The 25,368-nt window shown below is 36.0% G+C and overlaps 2 protein-coding genes across 4 annotated transcripts in view; one reads left to right on the forward strand and one right to left on the reverse strand.

The window, feature by feature from the left end:
- The window catches only part of NSMAF (neutral sphingomyelinase (N-SMase) activation associated factor), a 149,874-nt gene extending 146,172 nt beyond the window's left edge, over positions 1–3,702 (forward strand). The window contains exons 30-33 of the mRNA XM_012722913.1: positions 658–808; positions 1,149–1,251; positions 1,385–1,494; positions 3,003–3,702. Of these exons, the coding sequence (XP_012578367.1) occupies positions 658–808; positions 1,149–1,251; positions 1,385–1,494; positions 3,003–3,097 (459 nt within the window). The 3' untranslated portion in view covers positions 3,098–3,702. The remainder of the gene's footprint in view (positions 1–657; positions 809–1,148; positions 1,252–1,384; positions 1,495–3,002) is intronic.
- A 616-nt stretch (positions 3,703–4,318) lies between these two features.
- The window catches only part of SDCBP (syndecan binding protein (syntenin)), a 30,641-nt gene continuing 9,591 nt past the window's right edge, over positions 4,319–25,368 (reverse strand). The window contains exons 2-9 of one of the 3 annotated variants that reach the window (XM_012722990.1): positions 22,055–22,120; positions 17,737–17,812; positions 16,428–16,537; positions 12,557–12,718; positions 10,212–10,387; positions 8,746–8,917; positions 7,631–7,722; positions 4,319–5,445 (exon numbers count right to left, since the gene is read on the reverse strand). In XM_012722990.1, the coding sequence (XP_012578444.1) occupies positions 5,391–5,445; positions 7,631–7,722; positions 8,746–8,917; positions 10,212–10,387; positions 12,557–12,718; positions 16,428–16,537; positions 17,737–17,812; positions 22,055–22,105 (894 nt within the window). In that variant the 5' untranslated portion in view covers positions 22,106–22,120 and the 3' untranslated portion in view covers positions 4,319–5,390. Of the gene's footprint in view, positions 5,446–7,630; positions 7,723–8,745; positions 8,918–10,211; positions 10,388–12,556; positions 12,719–16,427; positions 16,538–17,733; positions 17,813–22,054; positions 22,121–25,368 lie in introns of all 3 variants that reach the window. The other 2 variants (XM_004679856.2, XM_004679855.2) reach the window with 2 other exon arrangements.

Below are 25,368 nucleotides of genomic sequence, written 5' to 3' on the forward strand. Positions count from 1 at the left end.
AGTTTCTTAGCATGAGATTGAGTATCTTAGATTAGGGTATCTTGAAACTATTTGGGACAAACAAGTGGGACCCATCATCTGTCCTGCATTCTGACAGAGAAGGTAGGACTGCCTGTATAGGATGACCCCCAGCCAATAGCTGAGGCCCCAACAGCTGATCTGCCACCCGGGAACCAGAATCAAGACTGGCACTTTCCTTCTACTTGTTCTGTCACATGGGGTCACATGGTTGCATTTTCTGCTCTTTTCAGTACTGCCTTTCTCTAAGGTCATGAATTGCTAATTTGCATGTTTGACAGACTGAGATTGAGAGATATTATTTAGAGTGTAATTTAAGATGGGTCTGCACAACCATCTGGAGATTCCCCACATCCTCACAACCCCTCAAATCCGCACCTAGCTACAAATTATTATTCATGAAATTACCTTTTTGAGACTTAATTTTAGGCTATTTAAAGTGTTATATTTACAGTAGCAATATTTCATTTTACCACCACCATCAAGAATTTTATTTTTAAACACTCCTTTCATACATTTTGTTGAAATGCATGTGCATTAGCTGTACCACTATGTCCATGTATTGGAATTGGCCTAGGACAACATAGCAAATGAACATATTTCTAAACAGAGTACTTACCAATGTGTTTTCTTTCTTAGGTAGATACAATCAGCCTAAATGCTGCAAGTACACTGTTGGTTTCAGGCACCAAAGAAGGCACAGTCAATATTTGGGACCTCACTACAGCAACCGTATTGCACCAGATCACATGCCATTCAGGCACTGTGTATGACACTGCTTTTAGCCCAGGTAGTTTTTAGTAGAGATGATACCATGGGGAATTATAATTACTTTGATAATGAAAACAACAAAAATGCAAAAAGAAAAAAACACTTTTTGCTGATAAAAGCTTTTGCAAAATTTGTGCCTATTAAACAAGATGTTAGCTTTATTAATTTGTCGAGTTACTAAATAGATCTTAAGGTATGTATGAACTCATTCAAATATCTAAAGAGAGAACATTCACTGAGTACAGATAGCTCGAGGAAAATGCAGTGCAATTTAGGCCACTGAATTTAAAAATTACAGCCATCTAAAATACACATCTCTGCCGTAACCTGTGGTGTGTCTGCTTCACCTCACGTTACAGATAGTCGTCATGTCCTCAGCACAGGAGAAGATGGCTGTCTGAATGTCATAGATGTGCAGACAGGAATGCTCATTTCTTCGTTGACTTCAGATGAACCCCAGAGGTACATTTTCTTATTACTAGTGGTGAAGATATTTATGATAAGCTCATGACCAGATCATGTCATCTGTGTTTGCACTGACATGTGATAGAGCTCTTTCTGCAGATGATTTTTTTTTTCTAAAACATTTTTTCAGATGCTTTGTCTGGGATGGAAATTCTGTTTTGTCTGGAAGTCAGTCTGGTGAACTGTTTGTTTGGGATCTTCTTGGAGGAAAAATCAGTGAGAGAATACAGGGCCACACAGGTGAGTTCTTTCATCCTAAAGCACTAAATTCAAACCTTTCTCTCCTGGCAGGGAGTAACTCCTTTGAGACAGAAAAATCCCAGAGTTACCGATGCTGGAACATCCCTTCAGCATTGGGTAGCCAGGTAAACCTGTATCTCTTGGGTACTTTAGGACAGATTTATGTTGCCAAGACTTACCCAAGGAATTTTCTACATAAATTTCCATATGGGGAATTTAAAAACATTGTAGAAGCTGTTCAGTTTTTTAAAAAATAACGTACACATTTTAGAAAAACACAATACAAATTAATGAATTACATTGGAAACTAAACCCCTCCCCGCAACCCCTACCCCCTATACATACCAATTCCTACCTCCCAGTTTTTGGACAACTTTCTCTAGTTTGTTCTCTGGCAGTATGTTCTCTGACTAATGAAAGGATGTGTTTGTAGTATAAATTCTCCGTATTTTTGTCCCTTAGTAGTATCTCTCAAGAGTCTTTATATGCTGAACATTTGCCTATTTTCTTCCTATCTGGAGGATTTATAATTTTTAATTATTCTTCCATCAGTTATAGTTACTTCAGTATGACCAGTAACTTCCCACCTCTCTTCCCTGTCACTCCATTTTAGATTTTTACATTAAAACTAATATGCCCATGCTTTTCCCTTCAGCTTGCAAATTTCAGATAACATTTGACCCTCCTTCCAACAAAATTGAAAATAGGAGGCCCTTCCTGGTGGCACAACAGATTAAAGCACAGCACTATAATGCTATCTGCAGTTACTGCAGCACGAGTTCGATCCCCAGCCAGGGTGACGACCCACATTGCAAGGCAGACTTCTGTCTCACTCTTCCTCCCCTCAGCCATGTACTTCTGTTTGCCTGTTTTGTTTTCAGTATTTATTTATACATGCAAGAACTAGGGTATAGCTCAGAAATGTGGGGGTGGGGGGCGGTGAAAGGATTCACCAGAGATAGAGTGGGGAACAAAATTGGCAGATCCACTGAAATACACTGCAAAGGGGAGCAGCAGGTAAGACAGGAGAGGTCTGCTGTGCCATGTGGATCATCTCCCTGGCCAGGGATTGAATTCACACTGCAGTGGCTGCAAACATCTCCACACTACTCCACTTAACCTGTTGTGCCATCAAGGGAGGCCCCTAAACTGCCTGTTCTGTTCCCTACTGTCTCTGGTGAATCCCCTCACCACCCCACACCCCCACCTCTGGCCTGTAACCCAATTCTTGTAAGCATAAATAAATCTTTTTAAAAAATATAAGTAGGAAAACTCACACTAATTCCTCACTTCTCCCTTGTTTCAGGTATGTTTAACTATTAGCCTTTTGCTCTGTACCCATAATGCCCAGTCATTTTAGCATGAGCTTCATATTAAGGTTCCTTGTAAAACATCTTAAGTTTTATTTATTTAAACAATGAGACAATACAACATAGTACTTACCAGTGTGTTGGGGGGAAGGGGGGACTTCTTGTCAACTTACTACCTAACCAGTGTCTTTTCCACAGGTGCCGTGACATGTATATGGATGAATGAACAGTGTAGCAGTATCATCACAGGAGGGGAAGATCGGCAAATCATGTTCTGGAAATTGCAGTATTAAGTGCCTTTTCCTCTCAAATATTAAATTGAACCCTATTTAATGTATTTTTAAGCCAAACTTTTAAATGAACTGATAAATGTGCAATGATAGTAATTAGTTGTTTTAGCACGTAAGACATTTGTGGTTTGAAATTGTCTAAACCACGATAACTTCATTCAAAGCCATTAGTTGCCATCCTCTAAGAGATAAAGATATGGCAGTATTAGGGAGAAAACATCACCTCTGTAAGGCAGACAATCATCCCAGTACAAGGATGATTGGAAGATAAGTTTGGGTAATTAAGCGATACTAAGTGGCTGGAAAAACTTTCAGAAAGCACTGAAAATTTTAGAATTTTCCAAGAAAATGTGCAGTATTCTCTACTGATTCGGAGTCACTCTATTTGTTTTCCTAATCTACACAATTGCTGCCCATTAGGTTTTTGGGTATGTGTTTTCATGGAGTGGTTACTTTCTAAAACCTGCTGTCCCTAGATTCTAAGAATCTGGGGAAGGACTAGCTGTTCTTGTAACAGTAAGTTTGCTGTCTATAGGAACAGTTTGTTTCATTATAGTTATTAAATGCTCATCTTTTCTACGACATTAAAAGTATTTTTCTGTAATGAAAGTAGTTTTCATTTTCTTAAACAACTAGTAGTTTTTAAGTAAGTCAAGTATTGATCCTTCTAGGAAAGTATAGTGATGTAAATACTGTTGTAATACTTCTAAAACTCTCTTCAGATGCAAGTTCAATTCCAAGGTAGATAAACAGAAACGCTGTCTTGTTTGTGGTTCTAAATGTTAAAAAAAGGTAATCCATAAAGACAGACCACTGATAGACATTTTTATAGTCAGCTTCTGAACCACAGTGATTATGTGATTGTTTCTATTGTCAAAAACATTCCCCTATCTTGTAGGCAGTATGGCATGGGGAGGGGGGGCCCTTAATAGTACCAGGACAACAGCATTTTCAAAGTCAGTTGTAAGTGTCAGTAAAGATTATTAGCTCTCGGGTGTTGCCAGGGAGCATGAACAGCTGCACTGCATTACTGTTGTCCAGCAGGGCAAGGCTGGGGCTCACAGCTGGCAGCGCTTTTCCCAACATACTCAGCACAGAGGGCATTTCTCAGGGCCCCTGGATGTCTGCTGCTGTGGGAAGTGAATTTCATAACTGTTTTCTAGGTCAGACATGAGTCTGGTGAAAGCTATGGACAGTCTCCAAATGATGCAATAACAGACAAACTAAAACTTAACTTATACATGTTTAATTAAAATAGAATAGGCAAAAATCAGGATAAAGTGTCATTGTCATTTTGTTTGCAGGAAGGGGAGTCAGGAGATAGGGACAAACATTGTAAGGTTCAGAGTAATTAGGTTACATATGTTAAGAATATAATGCCAAGATTAGGTATTATCCCTTAAATCTACAAATGAAAAAGGGATTCAAAAGTTATCCTACTTAGTATAAGGATTTTTACATTAAATATGCAGTCATTTATTTCTCAGATAGTGATACCAGTAACTTGTAGAAGAAATTAAGTTTCCATTACACAATGACTAGAAAATCTCAAATGCAACTAAGCAGCTATGCTATAGCTCAGTATATAATACTATTACACTGTTATGGGCTAGTGTACATTTCAGTTTAATCTAGAAGTATAGTGTTTCAGAAAGGCAGCAAGAGTTATATTTTGGCTTTAATTCTAGATGCTTAACAAAGTTAAGGCGACAGTTGAAGCATATTAAGTGAAGGTAGTTGAAATTTAATGATAATTCGCACAATCTCTTGCAACACACACTCTGTATTTTATGTGGAATGAAACCAGTGGTACATATCGTTGTTTATGTACGCACACTATGCACACACACCCAACTAAAAATCAGAGAAAACAACTACTGTAGTTGTGCTGTGAGAGCTCAGTTAAAATGCAATGCACCATAAAACTACTATGAACAGCAGTGCTGGCTATCTAAGAAGAAAGGTGATCAGTTCTAACATAAAGCTAAGCCTGGATCAGTCATCCTAATCAAAATGGCTTATAGAAGCATCAGGTTTCCAGTAGAGAAACTATTCTATGAAAGTCAGTAAATATTTTCAAAGTTTCACATCTGTAAAACCCAGATAAGGCTACAACTATCTTGGAGTCTGAACGAGATATGAGATCAATCAGTAAGGTTCCCAGCCATAATGTAAGATAGGAAGGTCCCCATGCAGCATATGCTCTCTGGCTCCTAGAAAGCTTCATGTGCATAATAAAGAAGTTGTCAAAGAAGTAAACTGGAGTGGGTCAGCGAAGGTTCCACTGTGCCATGACTTAAACTTCAGGAATGGAGTGATCCATCAGGCTTTTCATAATGCTTGGTGCCATCCTACAAGAGAGACATTTTTATCAAATGCTGAACTTTTGCTAAATTAAATGATTTTTTTTTGCCAAAAATACTATATGGATACAAGAAAATCCCAATTCAAGCTTGGGACCTATTAGAATCAAGTGGGGTGATGGAGAGAATCTTTTTAGTGAGCTTAGACTTAAGGGTATCTACTAATACCTAGTGTAAAAGGCTGTCTTGACTAGAAAAATCAAGATACAAAGCCTTGCAGTTCATGTTGATGATTAAAAAAAAGAAAAGAAAATGCTATGATGAACTTGGGGGGGTGGGGTGGGGGAGGGGAGCTACCAATGGTTTAAGAAAACTCCACCAGAGAATTCTCCAACTAGTTTAGTCCTGACAGTATTTCATTCCCTTGCCCAGCTTCACCCCCAAGAGTAGCTAGCTGTAAATTCTACCCAAAAGGTGAAACAAAAATTTCACTACAGGTGTTTTTTGTTTTTGAATCTCTTTAACCTTATTTTCACGTTAGTTAGATTCTGAAAGAGGGATTCCAAATTGTCTAGGCAAAAACACCCAAGATAGAAGTCTGTATTTTAAAAGCAACAACTCTTGCTGCCCCTTTCCATTATCCCTGCTCAGTTTTCTAATTCACAATTTCTGAGCTAGCAATTACCTGCACATCCTCCCTATCTCCATCCTGAGATGCTTCAGAGAACAGACTCTTAACTGCTAACAACCCACAGGCCAAAATCATGAATCAAGTTTCTGAGTGAAGGCATGACAGGAAGTGTACAACCACAGATAACTTTACTGATAGCTGGAATGAAAGCCTATCCACCTCTACTTATGCCCCCATTTCATACTAGGAAGTGTCAACATTTACAGGAAGTACACAGTGAAATTTCTATTTGTAAAGTTGTGAGGGGTTAACCTTACATAGCAGTTGCTTTAAATAATTTACTTCAGATTTCTATAAACAGCAATGTAATTCTTTAGGTGAAAGAACCAAAGATTTGGTGCTGGAAACATGGAGAGCCACATAGAAAACAATAAAGCAAGAACCATATTTAACTACAAAAGCAAGAATTCATTCAAAATGGATTAAAGATTTGGACTAAGAACTAAAACTATAAAAAGTTGCAAGAAAATACAGGGAACACATTATAGGACATCTACCACAAGACTTGTTGGGCAATACAATCCCAGCAGCAAGGGAAATGAAAGCTAAAGTAAACAAGTGGGAGTATAATGAATTGGTTCCAAAGAAACCACCACTAAAACAAAAAGGCAACTCACAGAATGGGAAAAAGTATTTGCATACCAGACAGCTAACAAGGGGTTGATCTCCAAAATTTATAAAGTACTTACACAAATCAACAACAGAGAAACAATCCAACTAAAAAATGGGGAAAGGACCCCAACAGACACCTCTCTTTAAACATGGCCTACTTGATGTCTGAAAAAAATACTCAACACCATTTACTATAAAAGAAATAAATGCAAATTAAAGCTACAAGACACCACTTCACCCTTGTGAGAGTGGTCCATGTAAGAAAGGATGGAATTAACAAATGTTGGTAAGGTTGTAATGAGAATGGAATTTTCATGCACTGTTGGTGGGAATGCAAGCTGGTACAGTCCCTGTGGAAAATGGTGTGGGGATGTCTCAAGAAAATAAAAATGGAAAACCAGCAATACTGCTGTTAGGTATTTATCTAAATAACAAAAAAATCTAGTATGAAATAAATCTCTCTATACCTATGTCCACACAGCACTATTTAGAACTGTCAAACCATGTAACTAGCTCAAATGCCCTTAACCAAAACGAGCTTATCTTCAATGAAAAGATTTTGGATGGTTTCACTCATCTCCAGAATATAAACATGGAAAACAAATTACATGCAAATAATCCAAGGAATAAAAATCTGATCTCAGCAAAAGGAAGATAATGGTTATCAGAGGGAACAGGAGCAAAGGATGAAGGATGGGGAGGTGGGGGGGGGGGGAAGAAAGGGGTATGGGAGCATGGGTGGTTTGGTGGAGTCTTAAAAAAATTTTTTTTAAAATAAAGTGCAGGTGTTAATCATAAAGGAAATGAAGCTCTACCTACTGACATATCTAGTCTTTTGGGGAAAAAGAAATGATTTGGGAATGAAAAAGGCATAGTGCTTTTATTAAGACACATGACCACAAACATCAAATTGAAGATTTGTTAACTTACCGTTTAATGATATGTTCAAAGATAAAAGCAGGCATGATTGTAATGGTAATTACAGTACCAGATGTTGACAGTATGTCTGCAATTTGCGAGTCCTGTTGAAAAACAACAAAAAGTAATTTTACTGAGTCTTTGATAAATATAAAACTATGTTACTCTAGATGAAAAATATATGCAGTATACACTCTTATGTATGTATTACCTCTAACATCATGATCCTTGCTATTTATCATTTTTCCTTACCAAATTTAATTCTATAAAAATCACAATACTTAGCTTGATATCAAAGCTGCTTAAGTGAACTGAGTTGAATGTTAGCAAAATCCTTTCATTACTTAACAAATTTCCTCATGTATAATATTACCATATTCCTTCATTACTATGTATTTTTTTAAGATTTATTTTTACTTACTTATGCATACAGGAACTGGGGAGTAGGCCAGAGAGGAGTGGGGGTGAGAGGATTCACCAGAGTCAGAGTGGGGAGCACAACAGGTGGGTCCACTGAAATACACTGCTGAAGGGAGCAGGGGGTGTGACAGGAGAGGTCTGCTGTGCCATGTGGGTCATGTCCCTGACCGGGGAGCAAACTCAGGCTGAAGTAGCTGGCAGTAGCTTGATAGCACTGAGACTTTAACCCCTATACTAGGTTCAACTATGTATTCTAAAGTAAAGATTATGAGACGAACAGATCTTAATGAAAACAACACCACTTTAAAATAGCCTGATTTAGTAATTTATGGAAGTTAAAATTTTTAAAAAGCTATTAAAATGATGTACTAGTAAGGGCATAAGCTATTATTCATTCCCTACAATTACTGGACTTAAAGTTGGGCAATCATTCATTTTGACCGTCATCCAAATACTCGAATTTTAGCTCCAAGGACTTCAGCGATCATAGAGTTCAGCCCCCGTATTATAAGAATAGACAATCGCCCACACAATGCCTGTGACTGGCCTGAGACACAGCTTATGCACAGCATAGCCAAAGCCCCAGACCCAGCACTATTCATCCCACTGGGTTTCTGTATTTGGGGATCAAATGAAAACAGCCACCTGAACAGACATGAAAAGGACAGTTGGTAAAATAAAACTAGCAGCACAGGTCTGTTCCTTACCTTCAATCCAATAACATTCTGTCCATTGATTTCACAGATGTTGTGCTCTGTGAGAAGGCCATTCCTGGCTGCAGAACTATCTTTCACTATGGATGTTATTTTCCCGTTCTTAAAGATAAAGCCAACATGTCCAGTACTATCCTTATGCATGGTAATTGTGCGTTCAAAGGGCCTATAAACAGATTCAATTAGTAATTTAAATTCAAGATAAACATTTTAATGGATTTTTATTCAGTCATTCTCTAAATGTTACTAAGAACAACTTAGTGTGGCTCTGATATCGTATATTCACGAACATCTTGACATCAATTTTTTTTAATCAAGGACTTCCTTCTTTATCAAAAACAATGTTTCATGTAGTTTACAGCATGCTTTCCCTATGAAATTGACTGTAATTTAATATTAAGAATGAGGTAGGCTTCGAACAAAAATCAGTGTCAAAAATGAAACTATCTTTTATTAACCTTTCATATTTCGTGGAGATGAATTATTCTCAGGACATATTTCCTTTATTAAAAACATTTATGATAATTCCTACATCTTGTTCTGAAAATTTTATAGATGTTTTTGCTGTATTTTAAAAGAACTGTAGAAAAAGAAAAACCAAATTTTTGGAGGGCCTTTCTGATAGGAAGGCATGCAGCTACCACAGAAGGAAGCAGACTTGTCTACTTTCAAAAGTTGGCATGCCAGGCACACTGCTCACCTCTCTATAACACTGCCATCATGTCCTCCATGGGCTTTCTGATAAATCTAAGTTTACATTATAAATTATAATTATAAAAGTCAGAACAGTCATATCTTCTCATTGGCACAAGTCTCACTTTGGAGAGACTTGTAGTAGTAGTTACCTACAAAATATTAAATACTTATCACTGTGGAAAACTGGAAATACTAAAGTTTAAACAAGAATAAAAACCCAAAAGCTAATTGCAATAAAATTCTACCCTAAGTGCTGGGGCAAGAAAACAGAGGGACTTCATGTGCTCAGTTTCCTATTAAATGAACTGCTAAATAAAATGTCCCATTCTTCCACCTGTCAACTAGAGCTTTATAGGTACCCCAAGGCCAGACTGGTTTTCAGAACTTGCAAATGCCAAGTTTTGGAGAGCACCATGACCGTGTGTGATCACCCTCCACTGGAGGGCTGAGCATTAACTTGGAAAGGGAGGCCACAGCTGCTAGGCTGCTTACTATTCAAGATACATTTCACATTTTCTAGACAAATGAAGGCAGGCAATTATTTTCTTAAAGGATTAATCCTAGAAACTGTATTTATGCAAACCACAGTGTTAATAAAAAAAAAATGTAAAAACTACTAAGAAAGTCTGCACCTCAGTAGCTGCAGGGCAAATCAACAACATCCATCATTTTATGCAACAAAATACTACATTAAAAAACTTAAAAGTCCAAGAAACTGGAAAATTCCTCTGAATTTCCCTTTCAACTGATCAGGAACAGCTTACCTGTCACGGATAGTCATAGTAATTTTCTCTCCAAAAGCCTGTTTGAGCACCTTGTGTGCTTTGTCAGAGCTCCAGCCTGCACAGTTTTCCCCATTGACCTGGAGCACTTGATCCCCAAATCTTAGACCGACCAGGGAGGCCGGAGAATTTGCTTGCACTAGCTGAACAAACACACCCTGAAGGATAAGAAAACAACTGGTCATTTACCACAGTATGACAGGTTTTTAAATGCTGGAAAATTAAAAACTAATTGGTTAGGTTAGAAAACTACCCTATTAAAAAAGAAAAAAAATTGAGTCTCTACTGTTAACCCCCAAAAAAGAAGCAAACAGTTTTATAAAGGTGATAACCTGAATATGTTAGGTACAAAATGACATCTATTGGTAATTTCTACCTCATGTCATGACCAACCAAACCATATACTTCACCTTGGATTAAAAAGACAGGAAAATCAAGTGGATTACTGTACCAGAAATCCACTGTGCATAGGATACAATGTTTATTAACACATGATCATTAAGTGAGAGAAAAGAGTCAGGTGTTAGAAGTTTTGTGATCTATTTTATAATTTATTAAATGATAGTACTTTAAGGTCCTAGGTCTGTCTTTAAAGCTAAATGACTACTTTTATCCATTTTCCAAATTATGAATAATCAAGTAAGACTAGGTTTATTTAGCAGCCAATAAAAGTGAATACATTCAATACCACTTCTCAAGAATCCAGTGAAAGAAAGAACACTCAAGTATGGTTTAATTAGGAACCCGCAAGCACATTTCTACTTGTATAAACTCTGAAACCAGATGTTGAACAAAATGCAAGTATAAAAGGAGTTAAGCCTGGTAAAATATAAAAGCATCTATAAAGTTAGAGTCTTGCCACCTTTAGGTAGGGCAGATGTGATTTCTGTCATGTCTTTAGTTTAGGGCAGAACCTGTGAATCAGGTAGCAGCCTGGGAAGTGGTCAGACCAATGAGCTTTGGCCAAGTGGTCAAATCCTTGCCAGGACAACTGCAAAAGCAAGCAGTAAGCAACCTGTGGGGTGTATCCTTTCTCTTCACAACAGAAAAAGGAGCAGAGGAGAAAACCTTGCATAAGGGGCAGCAAACATTCTACTCACTGAAAAGAAAGGGAGACACTGAGTGAGAACTTCTTCTGTTGCAATTAGGGACCCACAAGCACATTTCTCATGTTGCAAACCATGAGTGCGCAAAAGCTTACTCACCTGGGGAAGCAGCCAAAGAGCTTCAGGCCAAAGAAGGCCTTAAGCCCTGACCCCAGCAAACCAGCACTCTCATCATTTTCTATGTGGCAGGGTTTTCACACTGAAGTAACATGTCTGTCTTAACACTAAAAGGGATCTAATTAGGTGTTGATTAAAACTAGACATCAGGGTAGAAACAACATGTCCTTATACTACTCTAAATGCTTCCTCAGAGTAAACCTGCTTCCATATTTCAAGATGGTAAGGTGAAAAAAATAAAGGCAAAGTAATGGTTGCCATAATTAGAAAATCATTGCTCAGGAAATGACTTATAAATTCAAATTGAAGGATGGAAATAAGCTACAAAAGCTTATTGACCATCAGTTGTTTTAAAATGACTCACCAGAGGTGGAGGTGGTGTAATACACTAAGCTATGAAAAAAAGATGAGCTCTTACCATCTAAGACAACATGGATGGAGTTAGAAGGGGGGTTTATGCTAAGTGGAAAAAAAGAGGAGGCAAAACAAATACTGAATGATGCACTCATAGGTGGAATAGGAGAATCCAAACAAAACCAAACCAAAAGTAAACACTAGAAATCTGACTGTATAATTGAGGCCACCCCAGGGCAAGGGTGGAAAGCAAAGAGGGGAGAAACCTAATGGACTGTGGGTGCCATGGTGGCGGGTGGAGAGTGGAAATTTATGTCTGAAGAAGCAGAACCAACATTACCTCAATTTAAAAACAAACAGGAAAGAACACATCAGAGGACCACTGAGTCTCACTAATCTCATTGCTTTTTTTCTTAACTTGCTAAAATGTTCTCTGTCCTATTTCAAATGTCAGAATTTCATTATCCAAATGTTATGCAAATGAATGTGTTGTAGAACAATGAACTTTATTCCATGAAAAGGACTCAAAAAAGACATTTCATTCAAGAGAATGCTGGAAGTCTCAACTCCACCTCTTTAAGAGGGAAATATACTCCGCAGACAGACTGAAGTTATTAGATTTAAAATACTCTCAATTACAAATGTATCATAACAATTAAGGCATTTTTAATTTCAAATTATGATAACATTGACCACTTAATATCCAAAGAGCTATTCAGACACATTCCAATAGATATTAAAAATACTCACATTATCTACTGATTTAAGCCTGAGCCCGATTTTTCCATCTTGGTCTTTACACAAAATGACTTCACGAATCCCTTGCTTAATTTCTGCTCTACGAATTCCAGCATCATTACCAGTCACAGGCGCCACCATATAGTTCATGCTAGAAGGTCTTGGTACCAACTGCTGTCAAAACATGCACAGTGTGTCATTATCTGGAAATATTCTCCATGAAAATAAAAATCAAAAATAACTAATTTGAATGGACTCAATTGTAGTTTCCCAGAAAATAAACTGAAATTACTTCCTTCAGATAATTTGATTTTTGCCAAAATGACTTTGGTTTTTATTTATTAATTCTTTGTGTTTATTCTTCATTTATTATTCTCAAATGCAATAATTTACTTTGTCTTCTTCTAAATTCCTAGCATGTGTTTCATGAGTACTTTGACTAGCCTTCAAATGAAATGTGTTCTTAAACTTAGAGGTTATTATCATACTTTTGAAACACATTTTTCTTGAGTGTTATTTTATATGGAATGAAATTGAGCAATCTACTTACCCTTTCAGAGTTCTTTAAAACATGTCATTGTGAGGACCGAATGAAACATATGAGTGCTGGCACTTGAAAAAATCAAAAAGTCCTCTTTGATAAATCTCTATGCCTTAACTAATCGGAAGCACAAACCAAAACCACCCTGAAATAGTTATACTAGGGATTCATGGCACATACCATGTTCAAACTCATTTTATTTTTCAAGGTTTTTTGACCAAAATTGGTTTCTTGTTTTAAGTATAACCTTTCCCTAACCAAAGAAAGTGTTAGGGAAGAATCTGCAAAGCTTCTTAATAGGAATCTGTTAAAGAAAAAGATCTGTTCTACAGTAAGAATGAAGATACTATGAGGGATCAGGAAAAAGTAACAACAATAAACAGCAAAACAAATTAACAGCAACTATAAATAAATCAAGAGGCAGTCTGCAGGGGAGGGAGAGGAATCAGAACAGGGGAGGGAAGAGCACAAGGGATTAAGGTGACAGCGCAAGGGTGCACTGGTGGTGGGAATTTCACAGGGATTACACCGACACAAGAAAGCAAACATTGTATAAAAATGAACAGTGATGTAAAATACATAAATTTTAAAATTATGATTATCAAGAGAATCAACTGTAGAAAGAGTTATGCATATACCACAGATATACATACACAAATTTGGTAGTTTAAAATTCATGGTAATTAAAGACAGCATAATCTAAAGTGGATAGTAAAACAGAACACAACACACCCCACCACAATTTTAGAAACCAGAACATAATGCCAGAAATTACTGCAGTGAATGACTAAAGTTTAAAGAAGAAATAAATACAACGATGAGACATAGGAAAACTAGGGAATGTGACAGAAAAACTTCAGAAGTAAATTGTTTTGCTTCACTAGAACAAAGGACAAAGGAGGGAAGGGTGCTTTGGAGTGGATTATACTTTTGGAAAATAAATATTTTTCCAGCAATATTTTTAAGTACTCACTACACATTCTTCTTTACTCTGACCATTATGACTAATACAACTTTATCTCTGACTCCTCCCACACCCCACAAGAATAAACTAAACCATCTCTGTCAAAGGCTACTAAAAAACCCTGTTTCTACTAGGGCCGTTCTATTATCTATTCTTCACACAACATGCTACAAATTATTCTAGAATTTTTTTGTGAAATCAATTATACCATCCCACTTCCCAGACCCCAACCCAGACTTTGTGGCCCTGGCTCCTTCTGAAATGCCACATGCGACTACTTCTGCCTTGGCTCTTAGGTCTACCAAGCTCTTCTGTCAGAAGACCTTTGAGTTTTCTGCCGATATCATATGCAATATTCTCCTACCAGATATCCACATCTCATCCCCTCTTCCGATTCAGTATTCTGCTCAAATGTCAACATTTCAGAGACCACATATGATCAGGATGTGGGAATACAGCCCTTGTACTCTATTCACTAACTTTACTCCCAACTTGGTATGTCATAAACACAGCATATTGCAGTACCTAACCATGCAAAATCCATAATGCCCAGCACATTCACAAAACAACATATGCATATCAACAAGCAGGAAAAATATAACCCCATAATTAGAAGAAAAAGCAACAAATATATTTAAAAAATAACATCTTGAAACTAGTAAGAAGATTTAATAATAGCTCAGTACACTCAAGGATTTGAAAGAAGTGAGGAGACTATAGAATAGAGAAAAACCAAATGGAGCATCTGGAGATCAAAAATACAGACGGTGTAATGAAGAATTCATTAGATGTGGAAAGCTGCGAAAATCTCCAACAACAGATTTAAACACACACACAAAAGGAAAGGTGGGGTACTAAAGAGCCCTGTAAATTGAGACATTTCAAAAATGAAGTTTTAAAAGCTACACCCTAAGTATAAAGAAGTTAAGTGGAAGAGCTAGCCAAGGACCAAGCAGTGACGTCCAACAAAGGGTCACAGTCACAGTGGCCCGGTGTCCAGCACCAAGACAGAACTAGCAGTTATGACTAGCTTCTCTGCTTCCATCTGAAAACTGTGAATACAGCAGTTCATATTTTTGTTCCTCCCTAAATTCTTTTGACTTTATACATGAGCTACTGGTGGTAACTAACTTTATACTTTTGTCTTTAAGTTAATACTCAGCTGGGAGCTACTCAGAGGGATAAATTTGTATCACAGAGTAATCAATACCACAAACCATAGACCAGACATGGCCGTGGTAACTGGTGTTATCAATCCCTTCTGGGGAGAGACTTCGGGTAACGTCACTCTATCAGAGACAACAGTCTTGATTTTGTGTTGTGAGTTAAAAATGTTTTTTATATCTCTGAAAGGTTGTAAAACAAAGAAAAGAAAAATAAGTGAAGCCTCAGTCCATAACCCCAGTGGCGGCATATATTCTACCCCACAGCTTTCCCGAATAACCCAGACAGCCTCACTGCAACTCCTCAAAAGTACCAGTACCCACTGCAGTTGCCCTTCACTAAGATCTGAAACCAGTTCATGGGTCTCTCCCCTCAATCTTTAAATTTCTGACAATTCCAATCTCTTCTGCTATTACCCCAGTTCTAGGAACTTACTTTCTATAATTAAATCAGTTTTTTTTTCAATTCTTCAGTATCTTTGCCTAATTTCTTAAGTTATTCCTCATGAAGTAGCTATATGATCTTTATTTTCCATAATTCAACTGTATGCTGAATTGTACAAGCAAGTTTGCAATAAATGTTTGACAAATAATAAATTACAGGTACTGTATTGAGCACTGGGGTTATACCATCAAGAAATGGACAATGACTCTGCAAAGTATATAAAAACTGTAAGGGCTATAAAGCACTATGATCTTAAAGCAACTAATAAAAGGTCATAAGATACACTATATTTAAGCCAAGAATTTGGGGATATAGATTTTGAATTTTAAAAGATTATGAGCAGAAAAGCTATGCTAATACACATTTCAAATGATTACTTTAGCAGCAGTTCAGTACTGTCTGAAATAAGTCACTAAAGAAAGAAAGCTACAATAATTGATTAGAAGTACAGTTATTGTGAGTAGGGTTACAGTAAAACTGAAACATGCAAAATGAATACATGGAACATGGCAGAACAGATCAGTAGGTTTTAGCAAGAGTAAATGTGAAAAACAAAAGATGGACGAGTCAAAGGAATCTGAATGTGTAATCACTAATAACTGAGAAAAGTGGTGATAGTACAAAATATATGTAAGAAAAGATATCCAGAAAGCAGTTTAAAATTTCTGAAGAGATCAACGTTAAGGTAATAAGCTTGTAAGCCACAAAAAGAAGTATCGATATGTAAAGTATGAATTTATATAATTCAAAATTAAGTACACTATACATACCCCCTGTGCTGGTGGTCCAGTTACCAAGACCATATTTGTACGTATTTCTTCTTCATTAAAACTCAGGCCCATGTATTGTGAGAGCTCTGGATACAGCTTAGGATAGAGATCTAAAATAAATGAACATCTACATTAAGGAAAAAACCCTGGTAACTCAAAATTTAAACCTCTTAATATGGTTTCTACCTATGCTTAAAACTGTACTTATTTATAAAATCTAGGGTAAATTTAAAGTGGCAATTTGGAAAGCCAGATGTGATTACATCTGTAATGTCAAAAGAAATGGGAAATACAGATATAGGTTTAATGCAAATGTTACATATACGAAGACATTTGTAACTGAAACCAACTCAGATTTCTAAATATTCACTAGTAAAATAATTTTTCCAAATAATCTTGTGTTTTCTTTTTCTTAAAATAAACCTATCTGATTAGAAATTTTGTGATACCACTGATCCTAAATTTAGAACTGACCAAAAATATCTATCAGTCAAGCCAGTTACTTAATAATTTTACTAAATAGTAAGCGTAACCATGAAATGCCTCGTGAGCTAACTACAATTAAAAAAAAAAAGTGTATAATAAATCTAGTCACCTCATTTTAAGAATGTTTACCACATTCCAATGAAATACTGGAGGCAGTGTATGTAAATATTAACAACAGTCACCTTAGTAATCAAGTTAGGTACTATTTCCAAAAGCTCTTTTTTAAATGCAATTTATTTGTATGTTAAAATGGATTTTCTAAAAATAGAAAACACTTGGAAGTAACAAGTCATAAAAAATCTACTTAGTACTCTACTTGTATCTTGTCATGTTATTCAGGAGCAGTTTTGAATCCCTATAAGCCTAGAAAGGCAAGGGGACAAAGAAAGAACACAGAGACTACATACAGTCCAGGATTTGAGATGCTCCTCTCAAAATGAGAGAGTCTGTTCAATGGCCTAGTCCCACATTCCCTGCTGTGTACTTCAGAAAGCTCACCAAAAGGACACAGATAACACACAATGTTTTTCCAAAAATTAATCACTCCTAAGTTAGGGATTTATGAGGGCTGAAATTTAATTCACTAAATTTTCATAAAGTCACAAACACAGAGTTCTTTTCTTGATTAAAGGGTTGTTTTTTGGAATAAAATCTTTTTTCTTCTTCTTACTAATATACAGCTTTAGCCACCAATTTTATGCTGTATATCAAAAAAAAAAAAAAAAGAAAAGAAAAGAAAAAATCTTGGATTTTTTTACTTTAACAGAAGGCTTGACAAATATTTCTGTTCAACAAGAATGAACTCAAAGTATAAACTTACTACCATCTTGAGAAATGTGAGCAGAAGCTTCAGACAGAATAGCTGGATTGGCAGGGTTTGCAGAAAAAGCAGTTTGAGCCTAAAAAAGAAAAGATGCACCGATGACAATGTTATATATACCTTTAGTTAAAATTCCTGTATTATTTATAAGTTCATTACTTCCAAAAGGAAACTGAAACTTTAAGAAAGTTTAATTTCAAGCAAAGTTTAATTGCAAGCAAAGTTTAATTTCAATTTATATTTTTCAAAAGAAATCTAAAACATGAAAATAATTTTCACATTCCAAAATATGTTAATACTAGCAAAAAAGCTCACTATATAACAGTCTGTGTCTTACAACCAATATTTTATAATGCTGCTATAAATAATATATAATATTTTCAAATTCACTCGTAAAAATTTAATTACCTATTATGTTACTACTATTTGATCTATTATTTTAGCATATCTCACTGAAATAGTCTTTATTTTCATTCTACCAAATATAACAAAAGATTATGCTATACCAAATACAAAATATGCAAAAATTATACTTTATCTCATATAAAAAAATCTTATATAAAATATAAAAGATGAAAAAAGATGATAAAGAGGGCCCTCCCTGGTGGCACAGCGGGTTAAAGCATAGCACTGAGATGCTAAAGCCACTTCAGCATGAGTTTGATCCCTAGCTCCCAGAGCTGACCCATATGGCACGGCAGACTTCTTCTGACCCCCCTCAGCAGTGTACTTCATCAACCTGCCTGTTCTGCTCCCCACTCTGTCTCTGGTGAATCCTCTCACTGCTCCTGCACCTCTGGCCTGTACCCCAGTTCTGTATGCATAAATAAATAAATCTTTTTAAAAAAATGATAAATGATATGATTTATAACTTAAATAAACTTGCCAACAGCACTCTGAAATATATACATGTATTAAGGCCCCTCTGTGTTCCAACATGCTAGGTAACTCTTCTCAGGCTGCCTGCACAGCCTACATCACGTAAGTATTCTACTGCTAGAAATCCTTTTTCCTTTACAGACAGAGCTGACTTTTTGAAATAGCCACGTATCTCTTAGAAAGGCGGTCAATAAGGTATATGAAACAGCACTAATTTAACTTACTACTTAATGGGCAATATTAAAGAATCAAGAAAAGTTAATAAAAGTTTGTTCTATATCTAAATCTAGTTCTGAAATCAATGGTAACAGCACTCTCAAAGATGCTTGTAGTGATGAAAACTTAAATAACTACAGCTCTCCAATGTACTGACTGGCACTTCACTCTCTTGGACTGCTAATGTTTTCTCATATACTTGTTATTGAGTCATTCTTTAAATTTTATTATTTAAAAGAAAATAAATTGCATTATTTTGTAATTTATCAGGTTATAAACTGTAATAGAATACAGCAGGAAAATCTTTATAAATTTTAACAATCCACAAACTCAAAGTATGTTGAATTTTGAATCTTCTTTCACCAGCTAGCAGCTAAAAAGAGCTAGTGGCCTGGGATTATTTCTTGGAGAATCTCAAGAAAGAAAAACATACTGTCTAGCACTAAAAAAGGTAATAACAAAAATATGACCTGGTCATAAAAAGACATGGAAGAGATTGAAAAGCACTATTACTAAGCAAAAAAAAAAAAAAAAACTGAAGAAAGTGAATGCTATATTAATTCCATGAATGCAACATTCAGGAAACGGCTTAACTATGGGAATAAAAAAAAAAAAAATAGCGGCAACCATGGTAGAGAAGGAGAAGCAGGCATTTTAGGACAATAAAAATATATAAAGCAGTAGTTGTGACTATATATGCATTTGTCAAACCCAACAGAGTGCATAACACCAAAAGTGAACCACACAATAAACTATGAACTTAAGTGACAATGCGTCAGTGTAGTTTAATCAACTATAAATAAATTTACACGCAGGTGAGGATGTTGATAATGGGAGAAGATATGAGTGTACCAGATCAGCAAAATGAAAATTTTTGTGCTTTCCATTCAATTTTGCAATGAACCTGTAGTTGCTCTAAAGAACAGAATTTATTAATTAGAAAAATTGTTCCATTTTACATTTAGTTACTATTTGGTATTTTTTCATTCATTGCTGGTATTCTTATTCCAAGGAATTTTGAAGAGCATTTATAGGAAGGTCTCTGTAAACAAGCTATACGTTATGTAATTTGTACAAAACAAGGTGGTATAATGAAGTTAAAGTCTGACCTGAGACTAGTATGTGGTGAGACCATGCTAGTCAACTCTAGGTTAAATGTGTGAGGAAATTGATAAGCACTGACTCAATACATCACTGTTTGCTTTCTAGTTTATTTTGTATTTCTATAGCAACCACTGGTTCCTATGAAGGATTCATAATGGAGAGAGAATCAAGGATTATATAATACTAAAACCCACAGCCTAAAGGACTATGTAAAGAGTTTACAAAAAGACAACTGCCAGCTCACTGCTGCAATTTAAGTTTTGTTGTGCTGTATGTAAAAAGTCAGATGATAAGAAAATTAATACCTTTGAGGTAGCACTTCAAGAACAACAACAAACAAAAATCTATGTATATGGAAAATAAGAAGGAAAATAATGAAAACACAGTCCAGGACTTTAAGTTAGGAATATTTTTATAAATCCAGTAATAAATCCAGTAATAATGTTTTCCCTGCTTTATATGGCTATAGCTGAGCAGCTATTTTTCTGTTAGGAACCTGCAGGTGTTCTAGTGGAAAGAGCCATTTAATTTGCTTCTAATACAGAACAGCCTTGTATAATTTGTAGCCCTCTTTATTTTCTAATCCAAAACTTATCAATAGTCAGTATCCATCCGTCCCTTCTTTTTTCCTGTTTTCAGAATCAAAAACCTCTGCTCAGTGTCAGCTATGGCTAATTTGGAGCTTAATTCCTTAAATAACTTGAAGGATGAAAGCAGGTTTGTTCACTCTATTAGATCCCTCTGCAAATCCTTAGCACATGGTGCTCTGATGCCCTACTAACAGCATTCATCTTTATTCTTGAATGCTAAGTATTTCAGATAAAAACTTTTTAAAAAGAAAAGTGTGCAGCTTGGATGAACTCTGTGAAAATAAAAACCGCATGAGAAAATACTGCAGAAAGAAATGATGAACCATTTAAGACGACTGAACCAAACACTTGCAAAATAGCAAAGACTTGGCAGCTGACCAGGAAGTAGATTTCAGAAACCACATTTTTATATCCACAGTGCAACTGTAATGGGAAATATATGTTCAGGATTGCTCCATACTTATCCAATCATTCCAGTCACACACATTTGTTATTACTGCCATGTTTTCTTGCACCTTAAAAAAGGCCAACATTTTGGCTAAAAAATGTCGTCAGGTATTTTTGAGGTTGCTTAAGACTTTTTACAAGTTTGTAATTAACTTCTTATGCTCACTAAATAATTAAGCAAATCTCACTTAGAGTGCACTGAGATCAAGACATCAAGTAAAATAATCTTTAGGGTAAGAACTAAACAACTCAAAAGAATTTCATCACATCATATGAAAAGACTTAAAAGCAAGTAAGTTCAACCGCGAGTTTGATTTATCTTGTCAAATGAAAAAACAAACAATATAGAAAGAGAGTCTCAGTTTATAAGAGAATGAGTTGAGATAACTGGAAACAGATGATTCAGTATACATTCCAAATTATTTCCAGTCAAAAAATAATAAAAATTTATAAAACAGCAAGATGTGGGGTTTCAATCCCTAACTTTCTTCCTAAGCAAAAACATCTATCTTCAAAACAAATTAATACTTAGAGGAAGGACTAAAAACGTTTGCCTTTTTACATTAGAAATACTATAATCTCTAACCACATCAGTGTTTAGTGTGTGAACAAGTGAAATACCTGTTGCTTATATCTAAAAGGAAATAAATTATTATGCTTTCACTGTGCTTTTCTACAACTGATCTCCTAAAAGTAGCAAGAACTTTACTATTCTGTAATAGCAAAGAATTACTTTTAAAGGCAGTTAAGACTTGAGGATACTAAAAACAATGTACTAATTTTGCACAGACCTATAAAGATACAGCAAATTGGAGTATTTTGCCAATTTAAATATGTTATATTTAAAGTTTAGTCATTCATTCAAGCTATCTTTTAAGTGGTTAAGTCCAGTTTTTAACAATATCCCACGCCTACTAATTCACAGTGGAAAGAAAATCTCTAGCTTTTCCATAAATTTTTAATTTGCAAGTAATAAAATAAAAAAGGTTTACAAAGTGTAAAAATAAAATTCATTGCTATTAGAATTTCTTGCTTCGCTTCATTTGTTAACTACAGCAGGAAGTATGTAAACAGCTTAAACATACCTGAATTACTTTGTCTACCTTCAAATCTTCAAGAGATGGGTACAGAGCCATTGTTGCAGGTTTTTCCTAAAGGAAAAAAAAAATTGGTTTCTATGATTTTCATTTCATTGGAATTTAAATAGCATGTATAGTCAGCAACAAACACATAAAATGTATAAATGTTTAGCAAAGGTAAGAAACATTTACACTGAAAAACACATGGGAAAATATGGATACTAGACTATACAAAAAAATGTTACCGTAGTCACGGTTACCGAACTACTTTCCCTCCTTTACCCCTACAAAACTAAATCCATCACAGATCTTAAACTTGCTTTCAAGTAAAAGTCCCTTTAAATCAAGTTTTGAAAATCAGACTGAATGAATATCCAGGTAAGCAGGTGCTTACTATTAGCAACTGAGGTTTTTATCCTTGTAACAGCAACAACAAAAACAAAAACAAAAAAAACAGCTTATGTGTGTTATCTACCTATAAAACCTGTATCACCACAGGAAAATGCATATACATGTACACACATATGAACCTAGAAAATATACATAAGCCAGCTTTAATAATAGTTCCAGGAAATATGAATTAAGAAGGTAAGGGGGCCCTCCCTGGTGGCGCAGCGGGTTAAAGCACAGCACTGAGAATCTAAAGCCGTTACCGCATGAGTTTGATTCCCGCCTGCCCCGGAGGTGACCACATGGCGTGGCAGACCTCTCCTGACCCGCCCGCTGCTCCCCTCAGCAGTGTACTTCGTGGATCTGCCTGTTCTGTTTCCCACTCTGTCTCTGGTGAAGCCTCTCACCGCCCCTGAGCCTCTGGCCTGTACCCCAGTTCTGTATGCACAAATAAATAAATCTTAAAAAAAAAAAAAAAGGTAAGGGGATGAAAAACAAGAGAAATTTCTATATTGTTCAATGTTTTTAATGACCATGAACTACTTTTTATAGTAATTAAAACTTAATTCTCTGAAAGAATAAGATGTTTTAAAACCCTGAAATTGTGTGTTTCAGGATTGAAAATACCTGCTACTTTCTTTAACCCAATAAACAGAAGGTATCCTAAACTAGCACAATATTTAACACAGGTTCTTGAGTTAGCTCTCAATTTATCACGTCCTTTTCCCAATCTACCCATTATTGATTACTCTGAAAAAACTGAGTTGGGCTCTTTAAACATTATTCTTTTGTCAACTGGCATGATGTCAAGTTTTGTCAGTAGAGGGAGTTGGAGGTGGAGGAGAAAGGGTTGTCTTTCAAATACCACAACACTGCTCCCCCCAGGCCTCAGCAGTACCAACTTCTAAGCATCTGCCTCCTGGGGAACAGCTTCTGATGCGCTCAGAGCATCTGCACTGCACAGCAGCCAGCAAGCCTCTAAGCAGCTTCCTAACTCTATGCCAACAGCTATGCATATGCCCACAAGCAGTTTTCCCCAGCACTCCTGTGGCTGTGCAGCCAGTGCCAAGCAAAAGCACCTCCATTTACTGGCCCTCTGGCACCACAGAGAATTTCTGTTAAGTCTCACTATCCAGTAACTGCCCCAACCACTGGACAATGGCTGCATCTGCATCTCAGACACAGGAAGGCACTCTTAGTCCTGGGATAGTGGATCCTTACTCAGTTTGTTCTTTCTCTATTTATTAAAGTTCTCTTTACTTCGTAATAGCCAACCACTTCTTTAATCATGTTATGATTAATAATTCTTTATGTTACTTTCATTGTTCAAATCTATTACATGGTTTCTCTTTTTTAAATTTTTTATTGATTTTTGTACACCTCTGGAGTGTAGGCCAGAAGTACAGAGTGAGAGGCTTCACCAGAGACAGATTAGGAAGCAGGACCTACGGGCAAGACTGGAGAGGTCTGATGTGCCATGTGGGTTAGCTCCATGGCTGTGGCTCAAACTGAGGCCAGACTTAACCGCAAGGCCATTGGGGAGGCCCTCTCTCTCTTGATTAGGTGCTAAATTAAGTGATTTTTTTTAATTAATTGATTTACTTCACATACCATAAAACTCACTCTTTATAAAGTGACTCAGCAGTTCTTAGTATATTTTTACAAAGCTGTATAAACATTCCCACCATCTAATATTAGGACGTTTTCATCATCCTAAAAAGAAATCCCACACTTACTCATTTTCCCTTCCTTCCGGTCCCAGGCAACTATGAATCTACTTTCTGTCTCCTGGTTTGCCTATTTTTGGACATTTTATAATTACAGAATATGTGTCCTTTTGTAAATGGTTTCTTTCACTTGGTGTAATGCTTTCAAGGTTTTGCCCATGTTCTATAGTATGTACCAGTTTTTCAGTGCTGAATAAAATCCCACTGCTTTGATATGCCACATTTTTATCCACTCAGCAGTTGATACTTGGGGATGCTTGTATTTTTTCACTATTATTAATAATGCTGCTAATGATGAACATTTATGTTCAAGTTTCTGTGTAAACAAACATGTTTACAATTCTCTTGACTAATGCAGAATCTCTGGGTCATTGGTAACTCCATGTTTAACTTTTCTGAGGAACTGTCAAACTGCTTTCCAAAGTGACTATGCCATTATATATTCCCACCAACATATGAGTTAAGGTTCCGTTTTCCCCATGTCCTTACTAACACTTGCTCTGCAGTTTTCATTTCAGTCATTTTATAGGTCACATCCTAACAAGTAGAAAGAAGATATGTAGCTCTCACTTGTGGTTCCTTAATGCCTAATGATGGAGAGCCCTAGCCTAAAACTGCCAATAAACATTAGACAGTAGTGGTCTGATACAGTTTTTAAGTAGAAAATAGGATCTACATTTATGAATAAAGTGAAAATTCTTGAGAAAACAATCTGTTGTGGTTTAGTTATATTAATCCAGGGAACAAATGCAGGGCCTACCTTTGTTTCAAAGAATCAGTTCACTAGCAGCCTTTCTCTTACATGCATTTATAATTTTAAACACTATCAACATCATAAACAAAACCATTTTAAACACACTGGAACAAATACTGACTGATAATCTAGTACTATTTCTAGTTTTGGTTCTGCAGTGATTATAAAATCCAAGTTCCCTCACAATAAGTTAACTGGATGAGTGGTGTAGTTTTCTTATTTTTTTTCCTCCGGAGAGAGGCGTTTCTTTAAACAAATGTTAATTCCAGGTGTCTGAACAGCTCTAAAGTCACTCATACCTACGCACTCAAGTCTGAAGGACAAATGGTCTTGTCCAAATTCTTTAAAAAATATAAAATACCACCCCAACTTAACAAAATATTTAGTTTTAGGTTTGTTCTAAGTATGCTGACTAAATAACTCTCATCATTCTTCTTAAATACAAAGGA

The sequence above is a fragment of the Condylura cristata genome, unplaced genomic scaffold (genome assembly GCF_000260355.1).
Source record: "Condylura cristata isolate star-nosed mole 26May11 unplaced genomic scaffold, ConCri1.0 scaffold00009, whole genome shotgun sequence".
NCBI lineage: Eukaryota > Metazoa > Chordata > Mammalia > Eulipotyphla > Talpidae > Condylura > Condylura cristata.